The 25,394-nt window shown below is 46.3% G+C and overlaps 1 protein-coding gene across 7 annotated transcripts in view; it reads right to left on the bottom strand.

The window, feature by feature from the left end:
• Positions 1–25,394, bottom strand: part of NPHP4 (nephrocystin 4) — a 148,927-nt gene that overhangs the window by 14,146 nt on the left and 109,387 nt on the right. For all 7 annotated transcript variants that reach the window (XM_037828682.1, XM_037828681.1, XM_037828683.1 and 4 more), the window contains 3 exons: positions 21,243–21,423; positions 17,116–17,241; positions 14,674–14,882 (listed from right to left, as the gene is read on the bottom strand). In XM_037828682.1, the coding sequence (XP_037684610.1) occupies positions 14,674–14,882; positions 17,116–17,241; positions 21,243–21,423 (516 nt within the window). The remainder of the gene's footprint in view (positions 1–14,673; positions 14,883–17,115; positions 17,242–21,242; positions 21,424–25,394) is intronic.

Genomic DNA, 25,394 nt, shown 5'->3' with positions numbered 1-25,394 from the left:
TTGTGTCCCCCATTAAAGGTGTGTTCAGGTCCTGCCCCCCAGTTTCAATGGGGTCCTGCTTATAACGAGATCTCTGAAGACATCCACAGATGAAGTGAAGCTAACCGGGGTGAAGGCGGCCCCGACCCGATATGACAGGTGCCCTGAGAAGTGGGAGAAGTGGACACAGACGCTCAGAGAGCAGCCAGCCATGGGCAGAGGCCGAGGCCGAGGCCAAGTCAGGCCATGGGCCTGGGGATGCCACAGACTGCTGGAAGCCGGCCAGGACCCTACAAACATTAAGTCTGTCTTTAAAACGAGGAACGATTGAGACAACCAGATTAGCAAACCTGGGGGAGTTCATCACCACTAGGCCTGCCCTACAAGCAATGCTGGAAGGAGCTCTTCAGACTGAGAGGAAAGGACTCCAGACAGTGGTTCAAAGCAACATAAGGAAATAAAGACCTGCAGAAAAAGTCACTATTCAGGTCATCATAAATGACAGTACAACTGCATTGTAATCTGCAGAGTCCAACACCACATTTTGCTTATTACAGGTTCTAAAATGCAAATGCATAAAAAGAAATGATAAATCTATGATTCTGAACATACAAAGTATAAAATATAATTTGTAATAAGTACAAAAAAAGGTGGGGGACGAAGGGGTATAGGAACAGTGACTGGGTATAAACCAAAGTTAAATGAGTATCAAATCAAACATGATTGTTATAGATTTAGGATGTCAAATTTTAGACCCATGATAACCACAAAGAAAATATATGAAAAATACATACAGAAAGAAATGAGAAGGGACTCAAAATGGCATGATACAAAAAAGAAAAAAAAAATAAAGCATATATGAAAGTAGCCATCAACAGAAGAACTGAGGGACAAAAAAGGCATGACTTACAAAGATCAAATAGCAAAATGGCAGAAGACAGTCCTGCATCATTAATAGTTACTTTAAACTAAATGGATTAAACTCTCCAATTAAAAGACTGAGGTTGGCAGAATGGATAAAAAAGCATGACTCAAATATATAAGAGACTCACCTTAAATTCAAAGACACAAGTAGGGCTGAAAGTGAAAGGATGGGAAAAAATATATCATGCAAGTAGCAACCAAGAGAGAGAGGGGTAGCTGTATTAATATCAGATAAAATAGATCTTAAGTAAAAAAAGAGAGACAAAGAAGGTCACTATACTCTGATAAAGGGGTCAATTCCATGAGAACGTATAACTGTTATAAATATATATGCACCTAATGGCAGAGTCCCAAAATATATGGCACAAATATTGACAGATTTGAAGGGAGAATTAGACGGTTTTGCATTAATAGACTTCAATACACCACTGAAAATAATGGATAGACATTACTAGACAGAAGATCAATAAGGAAATAGAACACGTGAATGATAAAAGAACTAGATCTAAACGACATATATAGAACATTTCTCCCAACAGCAGCAGAATACACATTCTTCTCGAGTGCACAGGGGTCACTCTCAAGAAGAGACCATATGTTGGGTCACAAAATAAGTCTCAATAAATATAAAAATCTTGAAATCATACGATGTATCTTCTCTGACCACAATGATATGGAGGTAGAAATCAATAACAGTGGGAGAACTAGAAAATTAAAAAATCTGTGGAAATTAAACAACACACTCAACTAACAATGGGTCAAAGAAGAAATCACAAGGGAAATTAGGAAATATCTTGAGGAATGCAAATGAAAATACTACATAACAAAACTTAAGAGATGCAGCAAAGGCAGTTTTGAGAGGGAAATTTATGTCTCTGAATGCTTACAGTGTAAAAGAAGAAAGATCTCAAATCAGAACTAACCGCACAGCTGGAGGATCTAGAAAAAGAAGAGCAAACTAACCTAAAGTGAGCAGCAAGAAGGAAATAAAGATTAGAGCAGAGATAAACGAGAGAGAGAATTTTAAAAAATAGAATTAACAAAACCAAAAGTTGGTTCTTGGAAAAGCTCAATAAAATCAACAGAATTTAGCTAGACTGACAGAGAAGGAGAATGGAGAAGAGGCAGAAAGAACATTTGAGGAAATAATGGCCGAAAACTTTCCAACTCTTATGAAAGACGTAAATATACATTTCCAAAGAGCGCAATATACTCCGAACAGTAAACCCTAATAGACCTCCAAGACACCTATTAATCAGAATGTCAAATGCCAAAGAAAAACAGAGAATTCTGAAAGCAGCAGGAGAAAAGCGATTCATCACCAACAAGGGAGCCTCAATAAGACTAAGTGCCGATTTCTCATCAGAAGCCATGGAGGCGAGAAGGCAGTGGCATGATATATTTAAGGTACTGAAAGAGAAAACCTGCCAGCCAAATATTCTTTATCCGGCAAAAATGTCCTTCAAAAATGAAGCAGAGTTTTAAATATTCAGAAAAAGAGAAACTGAGAGAGTTCATCAATAAGAGACCTGCCCCACAAGAATTACTAAAGGGAGTTCTGCAGGCTGAAGGGAAAAGGCACGAGAGTGGCTTGGAGTAGTGTGAAGAAATGGAGGTCTTCAGTAAAGGTAACTAAAAGGGTAAATGCAAAACCCAAAAGTTCTGTATCCTCGGTATACAACTCTACTCTTTAATTCCTATAAAAGTCAGAATACAATTGAACAAAAAAGGAGTATTTCCTGAAAATGGACATGCAAAATATAAAGTGGTAAAGTGGGACAAAAACAACTAAAGAGGGGAAACAGAGGACTATGGGAGCAGAGAACATGCGTGCTATTAAACATAGAGGTAGGTTGTATAATACGAACCCCAAGGTAACCAAAAAGAGAGTATTTTAAAAATGTACAGAAACACTGAGTGAAATAAGCCAGACACATAAGGACAAATATTGCAGGGTCGCACTGATAAGAACTAATTATAATACATAAACTCATAGACATGAAATATAAGGTACCAAGATATAGGACGAGGCTTAAGAATGGTTGCTTAGTATGAGCAGAATGTTCAACTAGGATGAACTTAAATGTTTGGAAATGAACAGAGGTGTCAGTAGCAAGATGTGAGAATTAACAGTGCCAAATGGCGCGTGAACGAGGTGAAAATGGGAAGCTCAGAGTCATATATGTCACCAGAAGGAAAGTTGGAGGTCAAAAGATGGGAATGTATAAAACTGAATCCTATGGTGGGCAATGTCCATGATTAACTGTACAAATATTAGAAAACTCTTCCATGAACCAGAACAAGTGTATGACAATACACCTAGAAGTTAATAATAGAGGAGCATATAGGGAAGAAATATATACCTATTGCAAACTATATACTACAGTTTGTAGTATTTCAACATTCTTTCATAAACAGTAACAAATGTACTATACCAACACTACGAGTCAACAATTGAGGGGGTCTGGTTAGGGATATGGGAGGATTCAAGTTTCCTTTTCTTTCTTTTTTTTTTCTTTCTCTTTCACTTTATTTCTTGTCTGGAGTAATGAAAAGTTTCTAAAAATTGAACAAAAATTAAGTGTGGTGATGGATGCACAGCTGTATGAGGGTACCAGGGCAACTGAGTGTACACTTTGGATCCTTGGATAATTGTATGGTATCTGAACAATCCCAATAAAAATAAAAAATAAAAAAAATTTACAGAAACAAAAATGAGAAAGGGATCAGTCAGATACATCACAAAAGAGCAACAATGGAGAAAAGGAGGTGGTGATAAGGGAAAAGAGAGCCAAAAAAGGATAGGACATATGAAAACCAATGGACAAAATGGCTGGAGTAAGTGCTGCCTTTACAGTAATAACGCTGAATGTCATTGGATTAAACTCCGCAATCGAAAGACACAGAGTGGCAGAATTGGCGGGGAAAAAGGCATGATACAAACTATATGTGTTTACAAGACACTCACCTTAGAACCAAAGATACAAATAGATTGAAAGTGAAAGGTTGGAAAAAGATATTCCTTGCAAACAGTATCCAAAAAAAGAGCTGAGGTAGCTATACTAATATAGGACAAAATCAACTTTAAGTCAAAAGCTGTCAGAAGAACATTATGTATTAATAAAAGGGACAATCCACCAAGAAGAAATAACAATCATAAGTACTTATGCACCTAACCACAGTGCCCCAAATTACATGAGGCAAATACTGGCAAAACTGAAGGGATAAACAGACACCTCTACAGTAATAGTTAGAGATGTCAATACAATACTCTCATCAAAAGACAGAACATCTAGACAGAAGATCAATAAGGAAATAGAGAACTTGAATAATATGATAAATGAACTAGATCTGGCAGACATTTATACATTGCACCCCAAAACAGCAGGATATACATTGTTCTCAAGTGCACATGGATCATTCTCCAGGGTAGACCACATGTTGGGTCACAAAGCAAGTCTCAAGAAATTTTAAATGGTTGAAATTATAAAAGCATCTTCTCTGAGCATAATGGAATGAAGCTGGAAATCAATAACAGGCAGAGAATTGGAAAATCCACAAATATATGGGACTTAAATAGCACACTCTTAAATAATCAGTGGGTCAAAGAAGAAATTTCAAGGGAAATCAGTATCTTGAGATCAATGAAAACAAGAACACAACATATCAAAACTTATGGGATGCAGTGAAGGCAGGGCTGAGTGGGCAAAATGCCTGCATTAAAAAAGAAGACAGAGCTAAAATCAAAGACCTAACTGCATGCTTGGAGGAACCAGAAGAAGAGCAAACTAATCCCAAAGTAGCAGAAGGAAAGAAATAACAAAGATTAGAGCAGAAATAAATGAAATTGAGAATTAAAAAAAAAACAATAACACCAAAGGTTGGTTCTTTGAAAAGATCAATAAAATTGACTAACCCTTAGCTAAACGGACAAAAGGGGAAAAAAAAAAAGAGAAGATGCAAATAAATAAAATCAGAAATGAGGGGGGAACATAATTACTGGCCCCACAGAAATACAAATGATCGTTAGAGGATACTATAAACAACTATATGCTAACAAATGTGACAACCTAGACAAAATGGACAAATTCCCAGAAACACACAAACAACCTACATTGACCATAGAAGAAATGGAAGATCTCAACAGTCCAATTTCAAGTAAGGAGACTGAATCAGCCATCAAAAATCTCCCAACAAAGAAAAGCCCAGGACCAGATGGCTTCATGGGCGAATTCTACCAAACATTCTAAGAAGAATTAACGCCAGTCTTGCTCAAACGCTTCTAAAAAATTGAAGAGGAGTGTGCCAGTTTGAATGTATTGTGTCCCCCAAACGCCATTATCATTGATGTAATCTTGTGTGGGCAGATGTTATCAGTTTTGATTAGATTTCTTGGAGTGTCTCTTTGGAATGCGCCCCACCCAGCTGCGGGTGATGACTCTGATGAGATGTTCCCATGGAGGCATGGCCCCACCCATTCAGGGTGGGACTTGATCAGTGGAGCCATATAAATGAGCTGACTCAAAGAGAAGGAACTCAGTGCAGCTGGGAGTGACGTTTTGAAGAGGAGCAAGCTTGCTAGAGAGGAATGTCCTGGGAGAAAGCCATTTTGAAACCAGAACTTTGGGGCAGATGCCAGCCATGTGCCTTCCCAGCTAACAGAGGTTTTCCGGACGCCATTGGCCATCCTCCAGTGAAGGTACCCGATTACTGATGTGTTACCTTGGACACTTTATGGCCTTAAGACTGTAACTGTGTAGCCAAATAAACCCCGTTTTTATAAAAGCCAATCCATCTCTGGTGTTTTGCATTCCGCAGCATTAGCAAACTAGAACAAGGAGGGCACACTACCTAACTCAGTCTATGAGGCCAACATCACCCTAATACCAAAGCCAGATAAAGATACTATAAGAAAAGAAAATGACAGACCAATTTCTCTAATGAATATAGATGCAAAAACCCTCAACAAAATACTTGCAAATTGAATCCAACAGCACATTAAAGAATTATACACCATGATCAAATGGATTTTATCCCAGGTATGCACGGGTGGTTCAACAAAAGAAAATCAATTTATGTAATACACCATATTAAAAATCAATTAATCTAATACACCACTTTAACAAAAGGAAAAAAACTACATGATCATCTCTATTGACAAAGAAAAGGCATTTGACAAAATCCAGCATCTTTTCTTGAAAAAAACACTTAGAAAAACAGGAATAGAAGAAAACTTCCTTAACATGATAAAGGGTTATGAAAACCCCTAACATCATACTCGGTGGTGAAAGACTGAAAGCTTCCCTCTAAAATCTGGAACAAGACAAGGATGCCCACTGTCACTACTGTTATTCAACATTATACTGGAGATTCTAGCCAGGGAAGTGAGGCAACAAAAAGAAGTAAACAGCATCCAAATTGGAAAGGAAGAAGTAAAACTTTCAGTATTTTCAGAAGGCATGATCCCACATAGGGAAAGTCCCAAAAAATCTACAACAAAGCTACTAGAGCTGATAAATGAATTCAGCAAAATGGTGGGGTACAAGATCAACATGCAAAAATCAGTAATGTTTCTTTACACAAGTAATGATCAATCTGAGGAGAAAATGAAGAAAAAAATTCCACTTACAATAGCAACTGAAAGAATCAACTATCCAGGAATAATTTAACCAAGGATATAAAGGACTTCTACTCAGAAAACTACGAAGTATTGCTAAAAGAAATCAAAGACCCAAATAAATGGAAGGACATTCTTTGTTCATGGATTGGAAGACTAAATATAATTAGATGTCAATTCTACCCAAAATGACTTACAGATTCAATGCAATCCCAATCAACATTCCAACAGATTTCTTTGCAGAAATGGAAAAGCCAATTATCAAATTGATTTGGAAGGGTAAGAGGCCCTGAATAGCCAAAAACATCCTGAAAAAGTAGAACAAAGTTGAGGACTCACACTTCCTGACTTTAAAGCATATTACAAAGCTACGGTGGTCAAAATGGCATTGTACTGGCACAAGCAAAGATATATTGACCAATGGAAATCTAATTCAGAGTTCAGAAATAGACCCTTACATCTATGGCCAACTGATTTTTGACAAGGCTGCTAAGTCCACTCAATTGGGAAAGAATAATCTCTTCAACAAATGGTGCTGGGAGAACTGGACATCCATATGCAAAAGAATGAAAGAGGATCCCCATCTCACAGCATATACAAAAAAATTAACTCAAAATGGATCAAAGGCCTAAATATAAGAACCAAAACTATAAAACTCCTAGAAGAAAACGTAGGGATGCATCTTCAGGATCCTGTGTTAGGCAATGGTCTCTCAGACTTTGCAACCAAAGCACAAGTAATGGAAGAAATATAGATAAAAGAGACCTCCTCAAAATTAAAAACTTTTGCACACCAAAAACTTTGTCATGGAAATGAAAAGACAACCTACTCAATGGAAGAAAATATTTGGAAACCACATATCAAATAAGGGTTTAACATTTAGAATATACAAAGAACTCCTGCAACTCAACAATGAAAAGACAAATAGCTCAATTTAAAAATGGGAAAAAGACTTGAAGAGATTTCTCCAAAAAGGATACACAAATGGCTAAAAAGTACATGAAAAGATTCTCAACATCATTAGCTATTAGGGAAATGCAAATCAAAACCACAATGATATATCATTCCACACCCACCAGAGTGGTCACGATTAAAACAACAGAAAGCTGCAAGGAGCAGAGGTGTGGAGAAATAGCACTCAGTCACTGCTGGTGGGAGTGTCAAACAGTGCAGCCACTGTGGAAGGCAGTGTGGCGGCTCCTCAGGAAGGTAAGTGTAGAATTACCACATGACCTGGCAATAGCACTACTAGGCATACACCCAAAAGAACTGAAAGCAGGGATGCAAACAGATGTGCACATCGATGTTCACAGTGGCATCATTCACAACTGCCGAAAGATGGAAACAACTCAAGTGTCCGTCAACCAAAGAACGGATAAGCACAATGCGGTACACATATACCATGGAATATTATTCGGCTGCAAGAAGGAATGGAGCCCTGATGCATGTGACAACACGGATGAACCCTGAGGACATGATGCTGAGTGAATAAGCCAGACACAAAAGAATAAATATTGTATGATCTCACTAATATGAACTACTTACAATAAACAAGCTCATAGAGTTAGAATCTAGAATGCAGGTTACCAGGAGATAGATTAGCGATAGAGAATGGGGAGCTGATGCTTAATTTGTACAGAATTTCTATTTAGGTTGATTGTCAAGGTTTGGAAATGGATGGTGGTGATGGTAGCACACTATTTTGAGTATAATTAACAGCACTGTATCATATAGGTGAATGTGGTTAAAGGGGGAAATTTTAGGTCATATATGTTCGAGAATAAAAATTAAAAGATAAAACATAGCATTGTATAACACAGTAAACTTTACTGAAGACAATGGACTAGAGCTAATAGTACAAGGATAAGAACGTTCTTTCATGAATTATAACAAATGTATGACCTAATACAAGGTGTTAATAATAGGGTGGTATATGGAGAAAAAACACACCTAATGTAAACTATGGACAATAGTTAATAGTAAATTTTAATACTTTTTCATCAATTGTAACAATGTAACTACTGTTACAAATTAGTACAATTGCAAAAAAAGTGCTATCGTCAATTATAACAAATGTCCCAAACCAATGCAAGGTGGTGGTGGTGGGTGGTGTGTGGGAACCCTGTATTTTACGTATGATTTGGTCTGTAAACCCACAACTTCTCACAAAATAAATCAAAAATTTTTAAACTGCCTTATTCAATAAAACAAACCAAATGCTAAATTGCAGTTCTAAAAGTTTATGGCTCACGGGAATATGAGGTTAATAAATCTTGTTCAGAAAACTAAAAAATACAGAAAAAATTCCAGTCCACACTGTAGGAACTAACATCCAATAAGGAAATATAACAGAAAAAGACTCAGAAATTATTTGATTAACATTAATTGTAGGCATACGGCACTTCTTAAAAAAAGAAACTCTTTCCCTGACAATTACAAAATAGGTGAGAAATGGATTTGGCTACTGCCTCAGAAAATGTCATATAATGTAGACTTTCCGTCTTGGTTTTTGAGTCAAAGGCTTACGAGCTCCTAAAGGAGAGACGAGACCTTGCCTCTGCCGTGTTCCTTCTGACGATGTCCTTCACTGCCAAGCAGAGAGACGGTAAAACCAGATGGTAATGACAGTCTGGGAATCAGTGAAGTTGGGGAGTGAGTTAAAAATAAGAGGAGGCCATTTAAAAAGATTAAAGAAACAGTCAGAGAGGGGCAAAAAAACAGATTATAATTATATGTCATTGCCCAATGGAGGAGCACACACCCATAAAACAGGAATTGATTAGTGACCCCAAACCCCACAGAGAAGAAGCTAAGAAGGAGCCCTAGGGAAGGGGGCACACAGACAAACAGACTTACTGCTGACTTTAGAGACTATAGTTTCAACAGTGGAGACACAGATCAAATCGCATGAGGTTAAAGAGGAAATATGGAAGACGCAATTTAAAAAAACCATCATGGTACTGGCACAAGGACAGACATGTAGACCAATGAAACAGAATTGAGAGTTCAGAAATAAACCTTCAAATCCATGGCCAACTGACTTTTTACAAGGTTCCAAGTCCACTCAATGGGGAAAGAACAGTCTCTTCAACAAATGGTGCTGGAAAACTGGATGTCCACATGCAAACAAAGAAGATGAACCCCTACCTCACATCATATACAAAAAATTAACTCAAAATGGATCAAAGACCTAAATATAAGAACCAAAACTATAAAACTCCTAGAAGAAAACGCAGATAAGCATTTTCAGGATTACACAATGGTTTCTTAAGCTTTACACTTAAAACACAAGCAACAAAAGAAATATATAGATGGGACTGCATCAAAATTAAAAAGTTTTGTGCAAAGGACTCCATCATGAAAGTAAAAAGACAACCTACAGAATGGGAGAAAATATCTGGAAACCACGTATCTGATAAAGGCTTAACATCCAGACTATATAAAGAAATCTTACAACTCAACAACAAAAAGACTAACAACTCAATTAAAAATGGGCAAAAGACTTGAATGGACATTTCTCCAAAGAAGATATACAAATGGCCAATAAGCACATGAAGAGATGCTCAACATCCATTAGGGAAATGCACAAGGAGATAGGAATGAGATAGGAAAACCAAAGCAAGATAACACCTCACATCTACTAGGATGGCTATTATTTAAAAAACAGAAAATAAAAAGCTTTGGCAAGGATGTAGAGAAGTTGGAATCCTTACACATTGCTGGTGGGAGTGTAAAATTGGTTCAACCTCTGTGGAAAACATTTTGGTGGTTCCTCAAAAAGTTAAACAGGGAATTACCATTTGACCCAGCAATTCCATCCTAGGTATCTACCCCCAAAGAACTGCAAAAAGGAACTCCAACAGACACTTGCACACCGATGTTCACAGCAGCAGTATTCACAAGAGCCAAAAGGTGGAAACGACACAAACATCTATCAAAAGAAAGATGGATAAACAAATAGTCTATCCATACACCAGAATATTATTCAGCCGTAAAGGGGAATGAAGTTCTGATACATGCAACAACACAGATGAACCTTGAAGATATAATGCTGAGTGAAAGAAGCCTGACACAGAAGGCCACGTATTATATGAAATGTAACATAGGTAATTCAAGACAGACAGAAAATAGTCCAGACGTGGCCAAGTGTTGGGGTGAGAGGAGATAGCGAATGACTGTTTAAGAGGTAGAGGGGGTCCTTTTGGAGAGATGAAAATGTTTTGGAACTACATCGAGTTAGTGGCTGCAAAACAATGAGAATGTACTAAAAGCTGCTCAATTATTCACCTTAAAATGGTTAGTTTTATGTTACATGAATTTCACCTGAATTTTTTAAAATAAAAAAAAAATCAAAAAATAAGAGAAGGGGTTGGGCAAGATGGCGGCATAGAGAGGAGTGGAAGCTAAGTAGTCCCCCTGGAACAACTACAAAAAACCAGAAACAACTAGTAAATAATCCAGAATAACTGCGGGGGGACAAACGAGACCATCCACTCATCATACACCAACCTGAATTGGGAGGAATGCCCGAGAACACAGCATAAAATCTGTAAGTAAAACCTGTAGATCCAAGTCGCGAGACCCCCTCCCCCATAGCCCAAGCTGCAAAGCCTCGTGGTGCCAGAGAGAAGCTCTCTCCCAGCAAGCGAATATAGCTCAGCTGAGCTCCAACTGGGGTTTTAAGTAGCGAGTGTGAACTGCTCACTACAGGTACGCATCCCCAAAAAACAGACAGAGGCTTTGGGTGACGACTGACCTTGGAGAGCCAGAGGGCGGCCTTGGACTAGGTCTGAAGGGGACTATCTGTTTCTTTTTCGGCTCAGTGGAGAAAGCCCCAGTCATTTTCAGTTTCCAGGGCTGTGTCTCGGGGAAGGGTGGAGACAGCACAAGCAGAGAGCGAGACCATTGAAATGCTAATGACCTCCACCTGGGGGCTCTGTCTTCTCTAGGAGGAAAGGGGTGGGGCCCTTTCCATTCAGAACCAGACCCCAGAGCCTGGGGGAACACGGCCATACCTCCTCACACCAGTCAAGAATTATAGGCTAACAGGCATCACCTGCTGGGCAGAAAAGCACAGTGACCTGAAGCATCACAGGGTGGAGCAATTTTCTAAGACACACCCGCAGGGAAACCAGATACTGAATATTTCTTCCCTCTGGGGCCTGAGCCTGTCTGGTCTGGGAAAACCTGATTTGGATAACCAAGGAAACCATGCCTAGACAACAGAAAATTACAACCTACACTAAGAAAAACAAAGTTATGGCCCAGTCAAAGGAACAAACGTACACTTCAACTGAGATACAGGAATTTAAACAACTAATGCTAAATCAATTCAAAAAGTTTAGAGAAGATATTGCAAAAGAAATAGAGGCTGTAAAGGAAACACTGGGCATATATAAGGCAGAAATTGAAAGTTCAAAAAAACAAGTAGTAGAATCTATGGAAATGAAAGGCACAACACAAGAGATGAAAGACACAATGGAAACATACAACAGCAGATCTCAAGAGGCAGAAGAAAACACCCAGGAACTGGAGAACAAAACACCTGAAAGCCTACACGCAAAGGAGCAGATGGAGAAAAGAATGAATATGAGCAACGTCTCTGGGAACTCAAGGATGAAACAAAGTACAATAATGTACGTATCATTGGTGTCCCAGAAGGAGAAGAGAAGGGAAAAGGGGAAGAAGCAATAATAGAGGAAATAATTAATGAAAATTTCCCATCTCGTATGAAAGACATAAAATTACAGATCCAAGAAGAGCAGCGTACTCCAAACAGAAGAGATGTGAATAGGCCTACGCCAAGACACTTAATAATCAGATTATCAAATGTCAAAGACAAACAAAGAATTCTGAAAGCAGGAAGAGAAAAGCGATCCATTACATACAAAGGAAGCTTAATAAGACTATGTGCGGATCTCTCAGCAGAAACCATGGAGGTAAGAAGGAAGTGGTGTGATATATTTAAGATACTGAAAGAGAAAAACCGCCAACCAAGAATCCTATATCCAGCAAAGCTGTCCTTCAAATATGAGGGAGAGCTCAAAATATTTTCTGACAAACAGACAATGAGAGACTTTGTGAACAAGACACCTGCCCTACAGGAAATACTAAAGGGAGCACTACAGAGTGATAGAAGACAGGAGTGCGTGGTTTGGAACACAATTTTGGGGGATGGTAGCACAACAATGGAAGTACACTGAACAAAGGTAACTATGAATACGGTTGAGAGAGGAAGGTGGGGAGCATGTGAGACACCACAAGAAAGGAGGAAAGATAAAGACTGGGACTGTGTAACTTGGTAAAATCTAGAGTATTCAACAATTGTGATAAAATGTACAAATTGTTCTTCTACGAGGGAGAACAAGCAAATGTCAACCTTGCAAGGTGTTAAAAATGGGGAGGCATAGGGGGAGGGATGCAATCAGCATGAACTAGAGACTGTAACTAATAAAATCATTGTATTATGTTTCCTTTAATGTAACAAAGGTGATATACCAAGGTAAATGCAGATAAGAGGGGGGGATAGGGGAGGCATGTTAGACACTTGACATTGGTGGTGTTGTCTGATTCTTTACTCTACTTTGATTTAAGGTTATTTTTCCTTTTGCTGCTTCCTAGCTGTCATTTTTTTTTCCTCTTTCTTTTGCCTCTCTACCTTCTTTGATGCTCCCTCCTGCCTTGTGGAAGAAATGAAGATGCCCTTATATAGACAGTGGTGAAGGTGGTGAACACATAAATATATGACCATACAGAGAACCATCGATTATTTACTTAGGATGGAATGTATGGTGAGTGAACAAAACCATATTAAAAAAAAAAATGGGTTGATGACAAAACCTCGAGGGCAATATAGTGCGTGAAATAAGCCAGACACATAAGGACAATTATTGCAGGGTCTCACTGATAGGAACTAAATATAATACGTAAACTCATAGACATGAAATATAAGGTACCAAGATACAGGACGAGGCTTAAGAATGGGGAGTGGTTGCTTAGTATGAGCAGAATGTTCAATTAGGATGAACTTAAATGTTTGGAAATGAACAGGGGTGTTGGTAGCAAGATGTGAGAATAACTAACAGTGCCGAATGGTGTGTGAATGAGGTGGAAAGGGGAAGCTCAGAGTCATATATGTCACCAGAAGGAAAGTTGGAGGTCAAAAGATGGGAATGTATAAAACTGAATCCTATGGTGGGCAATGTCCATGATCAACTGTACAAATACTAGAAATCGCTTCCATGAACCAGAACAAATGTACGACAATACAGTTAGAAGTTAATAATAGAGGGGCATATAGGGAAGAAATATATACCTATTGCAAACTATATACTACAGTTAGTAGTATTTCAACATTTTTTCATAAACAGTAAGAAATGTACTATATCAATACTACGAGTCAACAATTCAGGGGGGTTGGTTAGGGATAGGGGAGGATTAGAGTTTCCTTTTCTTTTTTTCTTTTTTCATCTTTCACTTTATTTCTTGTCTGGAGTAATGAAAAGTTTCTAAAAATTGAACAAAAATTAAGTGTGGTGATGGATGCACAGCTGTATGAGGGTACCAGGGGCAAGTGATTGTACACTTTGGATCTTTGGATAATTGCATGTTATCTGAACAATCTCAATAAAAATGGAAAAAAAAAAAAAATAAGAGAAGGGACATCCTCTTCAGACACTTGCCTGCCGTCAAGCCCTCTCAGGAGATGCGTCTTGGGACCCCTGTGATCCTGTCATCCCAAACACCCATGAGGTGCAACCACTCTCTCCTCCCACTTCTCAGGTGCAGTATAGAAAAGGGTCTGACTTAGATTTTGCAGCCCAAAGAGGGACTATTTCTGGTTGGTGTAAACAGACTGGCAACCCATGATAGGTAAGTTGCTCACGGCACTGATCCCCAAACCTGGCTGAACCTCAGAATCACCTGGGGAGCTGCCCAAGAAGCCCAGGCTCCAAGGAGCACCCCAAACCAAATGGAATCAGAATCTCCAGGGGAGGACCCCAAGAACCTACATTTCTAAAAAGCTTTCCAGATAATTCCGACTTGAAAATTCCCCTGGGTGGCTGAAAAAAGTCCTTTTCCTGTATGTTCTGCAACTAGGGCTCGGGGAGAGGGGAGGTGAGGGAGAGCAGTGCAGGCGGAGAGGCCCTCACCAGCATCCTGGTCCTCCGGCCGGGCTCGCCCTTGGCCTCCTGCAGGCGCACGGACCGCATCCTCTCCAGCTTGCGTCTGCGGACGGCATCCGCCTCCCGGCCAGCACCCTGAGCACCCCCACACCCCTTCTGCGTGTGGGTGAACAGCATGGCGGCCAGCTCACTGTCCACATCGGCCAGCTTCTGGGCTTGTACCACATTTTTTACAGCTGCAAGATTCAAAAAGAGAGGCAGAGATTACCGTGTAGAGTTTATGTTCTTTAAGCGGACGCAGTGACAAGCCTCCCGGAACCACTTTATCCAGGGGAGGGAACTCAAAGAGTGGCTCTCATTCATTTTGTAGGTCAAATCTGTATGGCTCTAAAATGTTGATAAAGATGGGGATTATGAAACCTGATCCCCACAGCATCCCTTATTTCACCAGCATCTAAAATAAAAGGAATCTTTATTTTGTCCTTGGATAAAAATTTATTAACCCACCATTAGGTAAATTCTCTAGGAAAGAGTCAGTAATCCAGCATCTCCTGCCCTCGGGATTTTCAAGGACCCCCTAAAACGTGCCCAGGACTGCCCGGCCTCTGCCAGATACCTGGATGCAGGCACCTGAGCTCTCGGGCGCACTGTCTTATCGGAGCCTCGGAGCCGCCCTGGGGCGGACGGGGTCACCAGCCTCGGGCTCAGGTCGGGGGAGCTGGTGCTGGGGGATGAGGTCCTGCGCTGCGCAGACTGGGCCGCACACTGGACACCTGGACAGCGGCTCCACCCGGCTCCAGTGGCAGGTGGGAAGGGACCCCAGACTTGGGTCTTGAGTCCTGACTCGCAGGCACCACTAGAACTCCCGGGAATAAACGCAGCCCAGTTCCCCAGCCCAGCTCCCTCTTTCTGCTGTAGCCTCTTCTGAAGACTTCCACGCTGGGCTCAAGCAATTTTTCTCCCCTCACTCATCCACTCCTTCCTCAGTGACAAGGAAACAAGGGCCATATCCAGGTTCCTTCCCACCATCCCATGTTAAAGCCACTTAACTGCTCTTTGGATGCCACGAGTTGGTTCAGGCATCTTAAACAGCTGCCCAGATGAGTGTTTTAGGAGTCTGTGGGGTGCGAGGTGCAGGGGCGCAAGCAGGAAGTCCGCCTGGGATCAAATGAGCTGCCTGCAGCCCACGCGCTGGATGGAGGGGCCCGGGTACAGGGCTCGGCCCAGGCTCAGGTGTGAGTGAACATGCTCGTGTTTTCAGACCGTGTCACCCTGACAAACCCCTCTTCTGAAATTCCAGGATGCCCCTGTGGGACTGGACACGCAAGAGCCAGGAAGCACTGGGAACCCTTCTAAGTTATCCATGACTCTAATTCCAGGACCTTGCCCAGTGGGTTGAAGACATGACTTTCAAATGGAGTGCCTCTTGTTGGCTGGTTTTGATCAAAATAGGGAGATGAGGACCAATCTCAGATCCTCTAAACAAAGCCCATGACCAACTCCAATCCCTGCGCCGCCCACTGACCCTGCCCCGCTGAGCCTTCTAGACCGTGGAGATGATGCGTCACCCTCTCTCCTGGCGCCAGGGGTCTTGCCTGGCCCTGCCCGGCACTGACCCCAAAGCCAGAGACCTAGATGCTAGCCCAAGTCTACCACCTTCAACCACCTAACTGGGCAGGCCACCTGCCCTCTCTCCACCTCAGTGTCTCCAACATGAAAATGGAGCAGCCCCAGAACAGGCTCTCAGTCTGTTTGGGAGATGGACCACAGGCCCCTTCTCCCCAGGAGAAGTTCTGCCTGGAGTCTCCAGAGGCTTGTGGGTTACAGACCCAGGGACAAGATGGAGCCCCAAGGCCCCTTTCAGTTCTCACGGGCCACAGTTTTGAACTTCCCTCCTGGAGCACATGTTCAAAGCCAATAAGCTCGAACACTGACAACACTGGAAAACTCAAGCAATTATGGATTCATACAAGACGATCAGCAACATTGAGGGAAAATATTATTTAAAGGGCACTTCCTGCTTTTAATTCAAATGATAAGTATTTTATAATCTGGTCTGTGGGGTCATTTTAAGGGAACTGAAAACTTCAAAGCATCTCTGCTATGAAAAATAGTATTTCCACCAAACCCTTCTTTGCTTCCCAAGCTTAATAATTAGTTTGTTCTCCCAACATGGGGAGTTTCAAATTAGTTTTTAAAAATCAGTCAATGATCTTCCTGACCCTTACTTCATTTCTTCTTCCCCTGCAGATGAGCAGCTAACCACAGACAAATGCCATCACAGGATTACAATTTCTCCATGGAATAAACAGCCTGAGAACCACGTCTGGAGCGCACTGGGTGTGATGACCTTGGGGAATCAGCAGGTCCCGTGTGGCAGGCCCCGAGCCCCTGGCCAGCCGGCCCCTTCCCTCACTCTTGACCTCCCGCTCCACCTGCCGCCCCCCACACGGCCGGCTGCCCACTCACCTCGCAGGCCTCCGCGCACCAGGAGGCTGCCACCTGGGAAGCTGCCGGCAGCCTCGTTCGAGATGACCCGCGACCTGGACGGCGGCAGTGAGCTGGAACTCCTCGCTCTCTGCTCACATGCGTGGCCTAAATTAAAAACACCCCCCAGAGTATAACAGTGAGATCAGAGAAGGGTCCCACGGGACAGCATGACATGCCCAGTGGAGCTCCAGCTGCCAATGGCCTTTTCACACCCCGACATAATGTCCCGCAACCACTTTCCCTATTTTGAATCTGTTTGCAATTGAGAGAGGCTGAGAGGCAGCTTAGTTTTCTATGACCCCTCACAGCTCTAGTTTTTCATACTCTTGCCATCTCAGCAGCCATCGTGGAATCTCGATGGCTCGCACGTGGATTCTTAGCTCTTGATCTATCTCCAGATCAACCCTTATTTATCCTCACACGTGGTACCGCAGGAGCTCTACAATCAGCCTCTTCAACCTCCCATCGTCAGAGGACAGGCCTCCGTGCACTTCTTCACAAGCCCTCAAAGGCAAAAGAGCCTCAGCAATGTGGAAGCTGTGCTGGGGGTGCTTTCGTGAAGGAGGCCTTTGATGAGGAGTGGAGCTGCCTCTGAAGGATAAAGACACATCCGTGAAAGTGGAGTGGGACCAAGGCTTCCCTATGGCTGACAGCAGGCTGGGCTGCCACCTGAGCCCCAGGACAGTCCCAGGGGAGGGACAGGCGTTGACTGCCGGGAAACGAGCTCCTCTGGCAACGACGGCCTTCCAGCTGGGGGCTCACAACTTCCCCACAAAACTCTTCTTCCATCTGCTGTGAGGCAGACGCGTTCTGAAGTGAGCCACGGGAGGGCCAAACGCAAATGCTTTGCCCCCAGATCTACTTACCTGACCCTGACAAGGTCGTGTGGCACCTTACAGGCATTGCTGTGCCGGTGTCGGTTCTGAAACGCGGCCCAGGCCTGCGGCGCCGGGCACCCTCCGCCTGCTCCGAGGGTCCAAGCCACATCCCTGGGGAGACGCAAACTCCCTTCCCCCCAAGCCCCTCCTTTATGCTCCCAAACCCTGGGCACCAAGAGGAGCAGGGGAGGGGGCCACCAGGCACAGATCCCCCACTGCACGGGGCCCAGGCCTCCCGCCTTCCTCACGAGGGGGACGAAGCCTCACCGGCCTGAGTCCCTCACTTCCCTGCCCAGCACCCAAAGGCACTCGGGCTCCCTTCCACGAGAACGCGCAGCGGGGGCAGTGGAGGCGGGATGACAGGCTTTGGCGAGCGCTGTCACGTCTCAAGGACCTGCTCCAGGAGGCAGCTGCCCAGGCACACACAGACTCCTCCCACACCTGGGGGAAGCCTGGGAATCTTCCAGGGCTTTCTCGACCAGCTGAATCATACAGCCAGGAGGCCTGTGGTCCACCCACGTCCAACTGAAATGACCACAGGTCTGTTTAAACCTGGTCATGTGCTCTACCCAGAGAGGGACAGAAACCCAGGATGTTTCTGACAGTCCAGACCAGGGCCAGGCAGCTCACAGGGGCAGCAGGCAGCGTTCTCAGAGCTCTCAAGAGCACAAACACTGACAAACGCTGCAGCACATGGTCACTTCACGGACATGCGAGGGGTGTGGCTGACTCCGCCATACCAGGCCCTCACTCTGTTTATGCTGAAAGCATTGATTTGTATAAAAGCCGGGGGAATAAGCTGGGTAAGTGTGAATTGCCACCTGCATGCCACCAAGGACAGCACAGACAGAAAGGCTGCTGTCTCCCATCAGGCACATCGCGCCATCTTACACTGGAACAGACCCTTCACTTCAGCGAGACAGAAGGTGACACCTGGGACCAAGCAGACCCGCTGGAGGAGCGGACATTCCTTTCCAATGGGCAGTGCTCCCAATGGCACCCCACAGCAACCCCATGCTCTGCCACTGGAGCAAAGCACAAGCCCACTAAGTGCCTGACCCCAAACCTTGGTCATCTGTCATAGTCCATCAGCGCACGGTTCTCCTTGAAGTGTGGGGGGCCTGATGCACACTCCCCGAGAGCAGGAATGCTCAGCCTGCAGAGCCGCCACCCCAGGAGGCTCCTCCACATGGGCTGCATGATGCAAGTGACAGCTGAACTGCCATCCTAGTTCACAACCATGATCACCAGGACCAAAGAAAACACACGTCTAGAAATCCCCATGTATGTGCCAAAAGATCGCTGAAAGGCCCTTGCAGAAGAGGCCGTTTAGAAAGCCAAAGGCCTTGAGTGAGGTAAGCTGCCAAGCTGTAAGATGCCCCCGGCATGAGGTGGTGCAGCCAGCACCCATGGCTGTGCCCGGAGCAGGTGCCTCCTCTCTTGGCCTCGAACTTGACGCATGTGCAGAGAACGCACAAGGCCAGGGGCGCTGTCCAGGCTGAGGCTGGATGCCACCAGACGTGGTACCTGGCTTGGACCCCGCCTCTGTCATCCTGAAGACTCGCACGGCCGTCATCTACCTGCTGGCACGCACCCACAGCTCGAGCTGTAATAACCAGGTTTATAAGAGGATAAAAGCCATGACACTTTTTTCTTTTTCAAAAATGCGAAATGTGCCAAGGAAATCAAAGCCTCGCCACGCCGGCACCAAGTGTGCAGCATTCAGCGTTTGTCCTCTGTTTGTCTCCCTTTCCGGGGCTTCCGCTGAGCCTTGGCCACTGTGTCTGCCTCCCCTTCCCACCAGCTTATCTCTCTCTTGCAGGCAAAGTATGAAAATGACAATTTAAGATAACATATAATGAAGCCAACCTTTCTTCTGAAGATAAGATTTTAGAACTGGAGTCACTGCACATTTGTGGGCTGGTGAATTACGTATAAAAATAACCAGCACAGTCTAGGGGGCAGGACGCCTCCTGCACCTCGAGGCCCCTCAGTAGTGGGCGCTTGGAGATAATGTCTGCTTCTCACATGTGACTCATTTACTTCTCCAGAACCTAATTGAGTTTTGCTGTTTCCATATTGTCTGTGTTCAAAGCTGCCTCAGATTTTACATTTGTAAACAAGCAGACAGAAACCTCAGACCAGACTTAATGAGCTGTGCATTCACCCGCCTCCTCCTGCCGCCACTGCGGCTGCCAGGCTCCGCACTGCCGAGCTGTCAGACTGTCGGGCGCAGGGTGGATAGGGCCCATGGGGCCCAGGGTTTAAAGCCAGGCTGGGTTTTGAGGAATGGAAAATTCCCTAATAGAAGGATGGAGAGGCCCCAGTCCCCTGCAGACAAGCAAAGCTCCAGGAACCTCAGATAGCTGCATTTGCTGTGCTTCCCATTTTCCAAGAAAAATCCACAGTCCTTCCACTGTCCCCTCGAGGGAGGTCTGGGGGTGGGGGGTGGGGGTGTCACTGGCCCCACTGGCCCACCTGGCCCAATGTCCTAGAACCTCCACCCACATCAGGGGCTCTCCAGTTGCAGCCCCTGGAACGTTCCCAACGGGATCTTTGGTGCCACACCTGACCCACCCCTGCCCGCCCCCAGTCCAGCCTGCGAAGGATGAAAACAAGGCTCGGTGGCCTCTGTGGGGCATCATCTGATAAAAGGCCACAGTGCTAGGCAGAAAGAAATGCCTTTTTCCACTCTCCTGTGGCCACACAGGGTGAAAGCTGAGGAGCATTGCTCTCTTCTCTCCTCCCTGATGAAGGAGCTGCGTGGGCTACTGCTGCCAGCAAACAGCACCAGGAAACAAGACGGAAGCAGAAACACGACAACTCAGGGTCTCAAAGCCTGATCAGAACAAGCCGGGGACACCAAACACTGGTGCAAGGACAGACTCCTGGGGGTCAGGACCCACTCCCAGGGGTCAAGAACAGGCTCCAGGGGTCAAAAACAGACACCAGGGTGGCAGAACAGACTGACAGGGATCAAGGACAGACTCCCAGGGGTCAGGACAAACTGTGGGAGTAAAAGACAGATTCCTGGGGGTCAGGACAGACTTTTGGGGGTCAGTAGAGAGGCTCGGGGGGTCAAGAGAGACTCCCAGGAACGAGGGTAATGGGAGTTTTGCACAACCCCTCCTCCGTGCCTGACCCCATACTCTGGAGGTGGCAGCTTCCCTGGGGGGCTGAGGTTTCCGCTGGGGTGGGGAGGGGTGGCAAGGCTGCCAGGGCTCTTACCCACATTGGCCAAGGTCAGGTGCAGCCGGCCCTTCACTCGCGTGTGTACCCCGATGGGCTTGACACAGCCAAATCCGGTCAGATCGCCGCTCACCACCATCATGTCCTGCTCATACTCCGTCGCCACGACCTCGAGCTCGTGCGACACCTGGACGGCCGGCCGCCCTTGGCGGAGGAGATGCTGCATGAGGAAAAGGGTGTCAGATCCTGGGTGGAATGCGGGGTTGGACACAGGGTTGGACTTGGGGTTGGACTCAAGGTCAGATGACAGGGACTGCAGTCCAGCTCCAGGTGTCCCTCCAGGGGTGAAGCAGCTCCCTGACCCACCAAGACAGCCACAAGGGAGGAGGGTGGCACGGCCAGTGGATGGACAGGAGCTCGGGGCACCCTGAAGCTGCACCAGAAGGCAGAAGTCCACCTTCCCAAAATGTGTGCCCTTGGCATTGGGGTCTTCTCATAAATTCTGTGATGAAACGCCACCAGAGGGGGACACCAGGAACATACCAATAGGTGTAACAGGTGGTCCCACAGAGTCAACCCGCAGTGGGAGACAGAGCTGGGAGAGAGCAGCATGCCAGAATGGCGCTCACTGGCCAGCCGGGCTCCCGGGCAGCGCGAAGGGCCCGTGGAGGAAGGCTGAGCTGGCACTCTCAGTGCAAGGAGGAGCCCACAAGGCAGGGCAGGCCAGGCAGGTACGCCAGGCCAGGGCACAGAAGCTCGGGTGCACTGAGAGGGATGGGGAGCTGTGGGAGGCAGGCCAGAGCATGAGGACCCTCGCACCAGAAGAGGAGGGAGGGGGTCACCCCTCTGCGAGAAGTCACAGGCTGCCCCTACACCTGAGCCTGAGAAGGCAGCTCTGGGAACACATCCCCTGGCACCTCAAGGCCCCCAAGTTCATTCCAGCCTCAGGGCCTGCACTGGGGACCACAGGGTCCCTAGAGTCACCAGGGCCTGCCTTCACGTCGGCGGGGTCCTAGCTGCCCCCATCGCCTCACTGCCATTTCCATGTCCTTGTGACATCACAAGAAGGGCACCCCCAAGGGACTAAACCAGGAAGAACAGCACCTCCCTGTGAGGTCTCAACGATGCTCCAAGGACGGAGGCAGAGAAAGTGCAGGACCCTGACGGGACAACCACCAGCCTCGGCCTCCACCAGGCGAGGGCAGCCTGAGGACAGACGCAGTAACCACGACTGCCCACTGGGTGCTGCCCAGCCCTGGGACAAGGCAGGGGACACGATGGCCAAGGTCCCTGCCCCTGGGGGGTGAATGAGCAAGAAAGGGAGAGAGGAAAGGAATACACTACCCACAAATGGACAGACGGCCCTCAGGACAGCTGGAACAATGAGGCCAAGGGGGCAGTGCCAGCAGGGGGTGGGGGGTGCCCTCAGCAGGCAGCTGCCACCTCAGAGACTGAACCATCAACAAGAGGCAGCACAAGGAGACCTGGGCACGGGTTGGCCAGAGGGACGGGGCAACAGCCTGAGACCCAGCGAGCTGAGAGCGAGCAAGAAGGCCACGGAGGGGCCGAGCCGTGTGAGCCGAGCGCCCAGACACAGGACGTCACGAGAGGGGTTTCCTTGGCCACGGTGCTTTCCGCTAATCAAATGTGGTCCCTAAATCCTCGGCCTGATCCCAGGGGCTCAGAGGGCACGCCTGGGAGGGGGACGGTGCCGGTGGGAAGTCGCAGCATCCCAGGCAGCTGGCAGCCTCGGGCACGGTGCCCCCGGGGACGAGTGCCTCCTCTCACATACTCGGCAGGGTGAGACCGATGACCTCAAAAGCTCCTCCCAGACATCCCATGGTCCCAGCTTTGCTCATTCTTGCGCTGCTCCTATGGCAGAGGCAAGCATGTCTCCAGGAATGGAGGCGCCCAGGACTCATGGCCCCCAAGGGGGCCGCCCTCAGCTGCCCACAGGTCTCTGGGATAGGGGCCTCCCTTGCCAGGGAACAGGGAGACTCCTGGAGGGAGGCTGACATTTGTAAGAAACACATTCAGCCTCACAGAAAGCAAACAAATGAAAACAAAACCAAGGTGTCATTTCTCACTTGCCAAAACCACAACGATGTTTTAAAAGGCTGAGGCCCTGTGAAGGCAAGAGGGCAGAAACCAGGAGCTGCGCCCTCTTCCCCAGGCCTTTCCAGGGCCGTGAGCCCTGAGCTGCTCCGTGTCCCTCAAGCTTCACGTCGACACAGCCTCTGACTCAGAAATCTCACTTCTGAGACTGTGCCATTCGGCGAGAGCGTGAATGGTGGAGAGTGCTTGTTTAGAATCAAGGTTGGGATAAAAACTCGGCTCTGATTATTGTGATCAGTGTGACCACAGGCCTTGGTTTCCCAGCCTCCACGAGGATAATAACCATCTCAGCTCACAGGGCCGGGGTGAGGACTACCTGAGACGAAGCAGGAGAGCAATCAACCACCGGCAGCAACTGTTGGGATGACTGTGATGGCACCATTATTGTCATTATCCTCAGGAAATGAGCCAAAAGATGTGGGCAAGGACCTAACTTAAAGGTGTTCCCTGCAACGCTTGCAGCAGGGCAAAACTGCCTAGCTGTCCACTAACAGGGCAGAGAGGAAATACGTTTTAATACATCTGTAGTTTGTACACACACAAGGGTATCTGTTTAGGCGGCTTTGCATGTAAGAAGAGATGAAAGAATTTCTGTCTCCAGGTGTGAAAGCAAAGACAGGGCAGGGGTCTCAGCGGGGAACATGACACTCCTTGGCAGGGGCTCCTCTTTGCCTGCCCCAAGGCACCACTCAGCAGCACCCCCCGTGGCTGGGCCTGCTCCAGAGACACAGGGTGGCAAGACCCAAGTGGGAAACAGACAAGCCCAGGCCACGAGGACCCACAGGCACCTGGAAGGCAGGACCCACCTCAGCTCCCATACAGACGGGGATACCGAGGCCCAGGGATGCTGAGTCACAAGGCAGACAGTGGGAGGGGGAACAGGCAAAGCCCCGGAACAGGGGGCACCACATACAGTGGAGGCACTGCCAAGCACAAAGGGGTGATGGGACTGGATTTTCGGTTCATAACAAGCACGCCAGCTGCTGGGGTGGAGGATGGACCGGAGGGCGGAGGAAACTGAGGAGGGGCCTGTGGCCATGATCCAGAAGCACAGTAACTAGGCAGGGCTGGAGAAATGTGGGGGAATTTAAGACATTTGGGGACTGCAATCCTGGTGCCATCCTCTGCCATCTCCACCCGAGGAGCCTGGAGGAAGATTCTCAGGACATCAGGGTGGCAAGTGGCAGGGGCTCCGGTCTGTGGCCCAGGAATTGCCACAGTAAAGTCTAGTGGACCCTCTGGGGTCCCCTTCAGCAACAGAGAAGGCAGGGAGGGGGGGCAACCCTGGGGAAGAATATTGAATGATGGGATTTAGAATTCAGTATATGAGGAGGATAGATGACAAGTACTTAGAAAAGCACCATGCGTGGATCTGGTAACAGGAAGAGAGACCACATTTATACCCATCATTCATTCATTCATTCACTCATTCTGTATTTCAGTGAGCCTCCATCTTGGACCCCACGGTAACAGGCAGACATGGCACCTGCCCACAGGAGCATATATGATCACATTTGCAGGAACAGAAAGTGACGTTACCTGGAGGTTGTAAAGAAATTAAAAACTGAGTTTGATCTTAAGACTACATGGAGCAAGAGAGGACTGTGGGAAGACGGCAGAGCGGCAAGCTCCAGGAATCAATCCCTCCACCAATACTACTACTGAACTGTCAGGAGCTGTCTGAATCAGTGGTTTTCACACTCTGGAGTCTAGGCGGACACTGTGCAGCATCCGGGAAAGGGCAGGAGAAAGAGGCTGGCAAATCATGGTAAACACCAGTGAATTTCACCCTCCGTGCAGTGGCGACCGTCCCCCAACCCCCAAACGTGTGGCAGGCAGCTGTGGGGTCCACAGCCCAGGCTCCTGGTGCAGCCTGCTGGGGCCAGGGTGGGACAGAAGGGCCCCATCCTCCAAATACAGGGGTATGGTCTGTGCCGCTACGTCAGAGGGCTGGGGGCCCACGGAGGCCGGCCACTGTTCCAACCCCCTCAGGCAAAAGCAGCAGACGGGTCTTAAACAGGCAGGACCCATTTTTTTTCCTCCTTTTGACACTTTCCATTCCCCATTTGGGAACAA

The sequence above is a fragment of the Choloepus didactylus genome, chromosome 2, assembly GCF_015220235.1.
Source record: "Choloepus didactylus isolate mChoDid1 chromosome 2, mChoDid1.pri, whole genome shotgun sequence".
Taxonomy (NCBI): Eukaryota; Metazoa; Chordata; class Mammalia; order Pilosa; family Megalonychidae; genus Choloepus; species Choloepus didactylus.
Note: the sequence above shows the minus strand (reverse complement) of the source record. Positions and strands in the feature narration are given on the sequence as shown.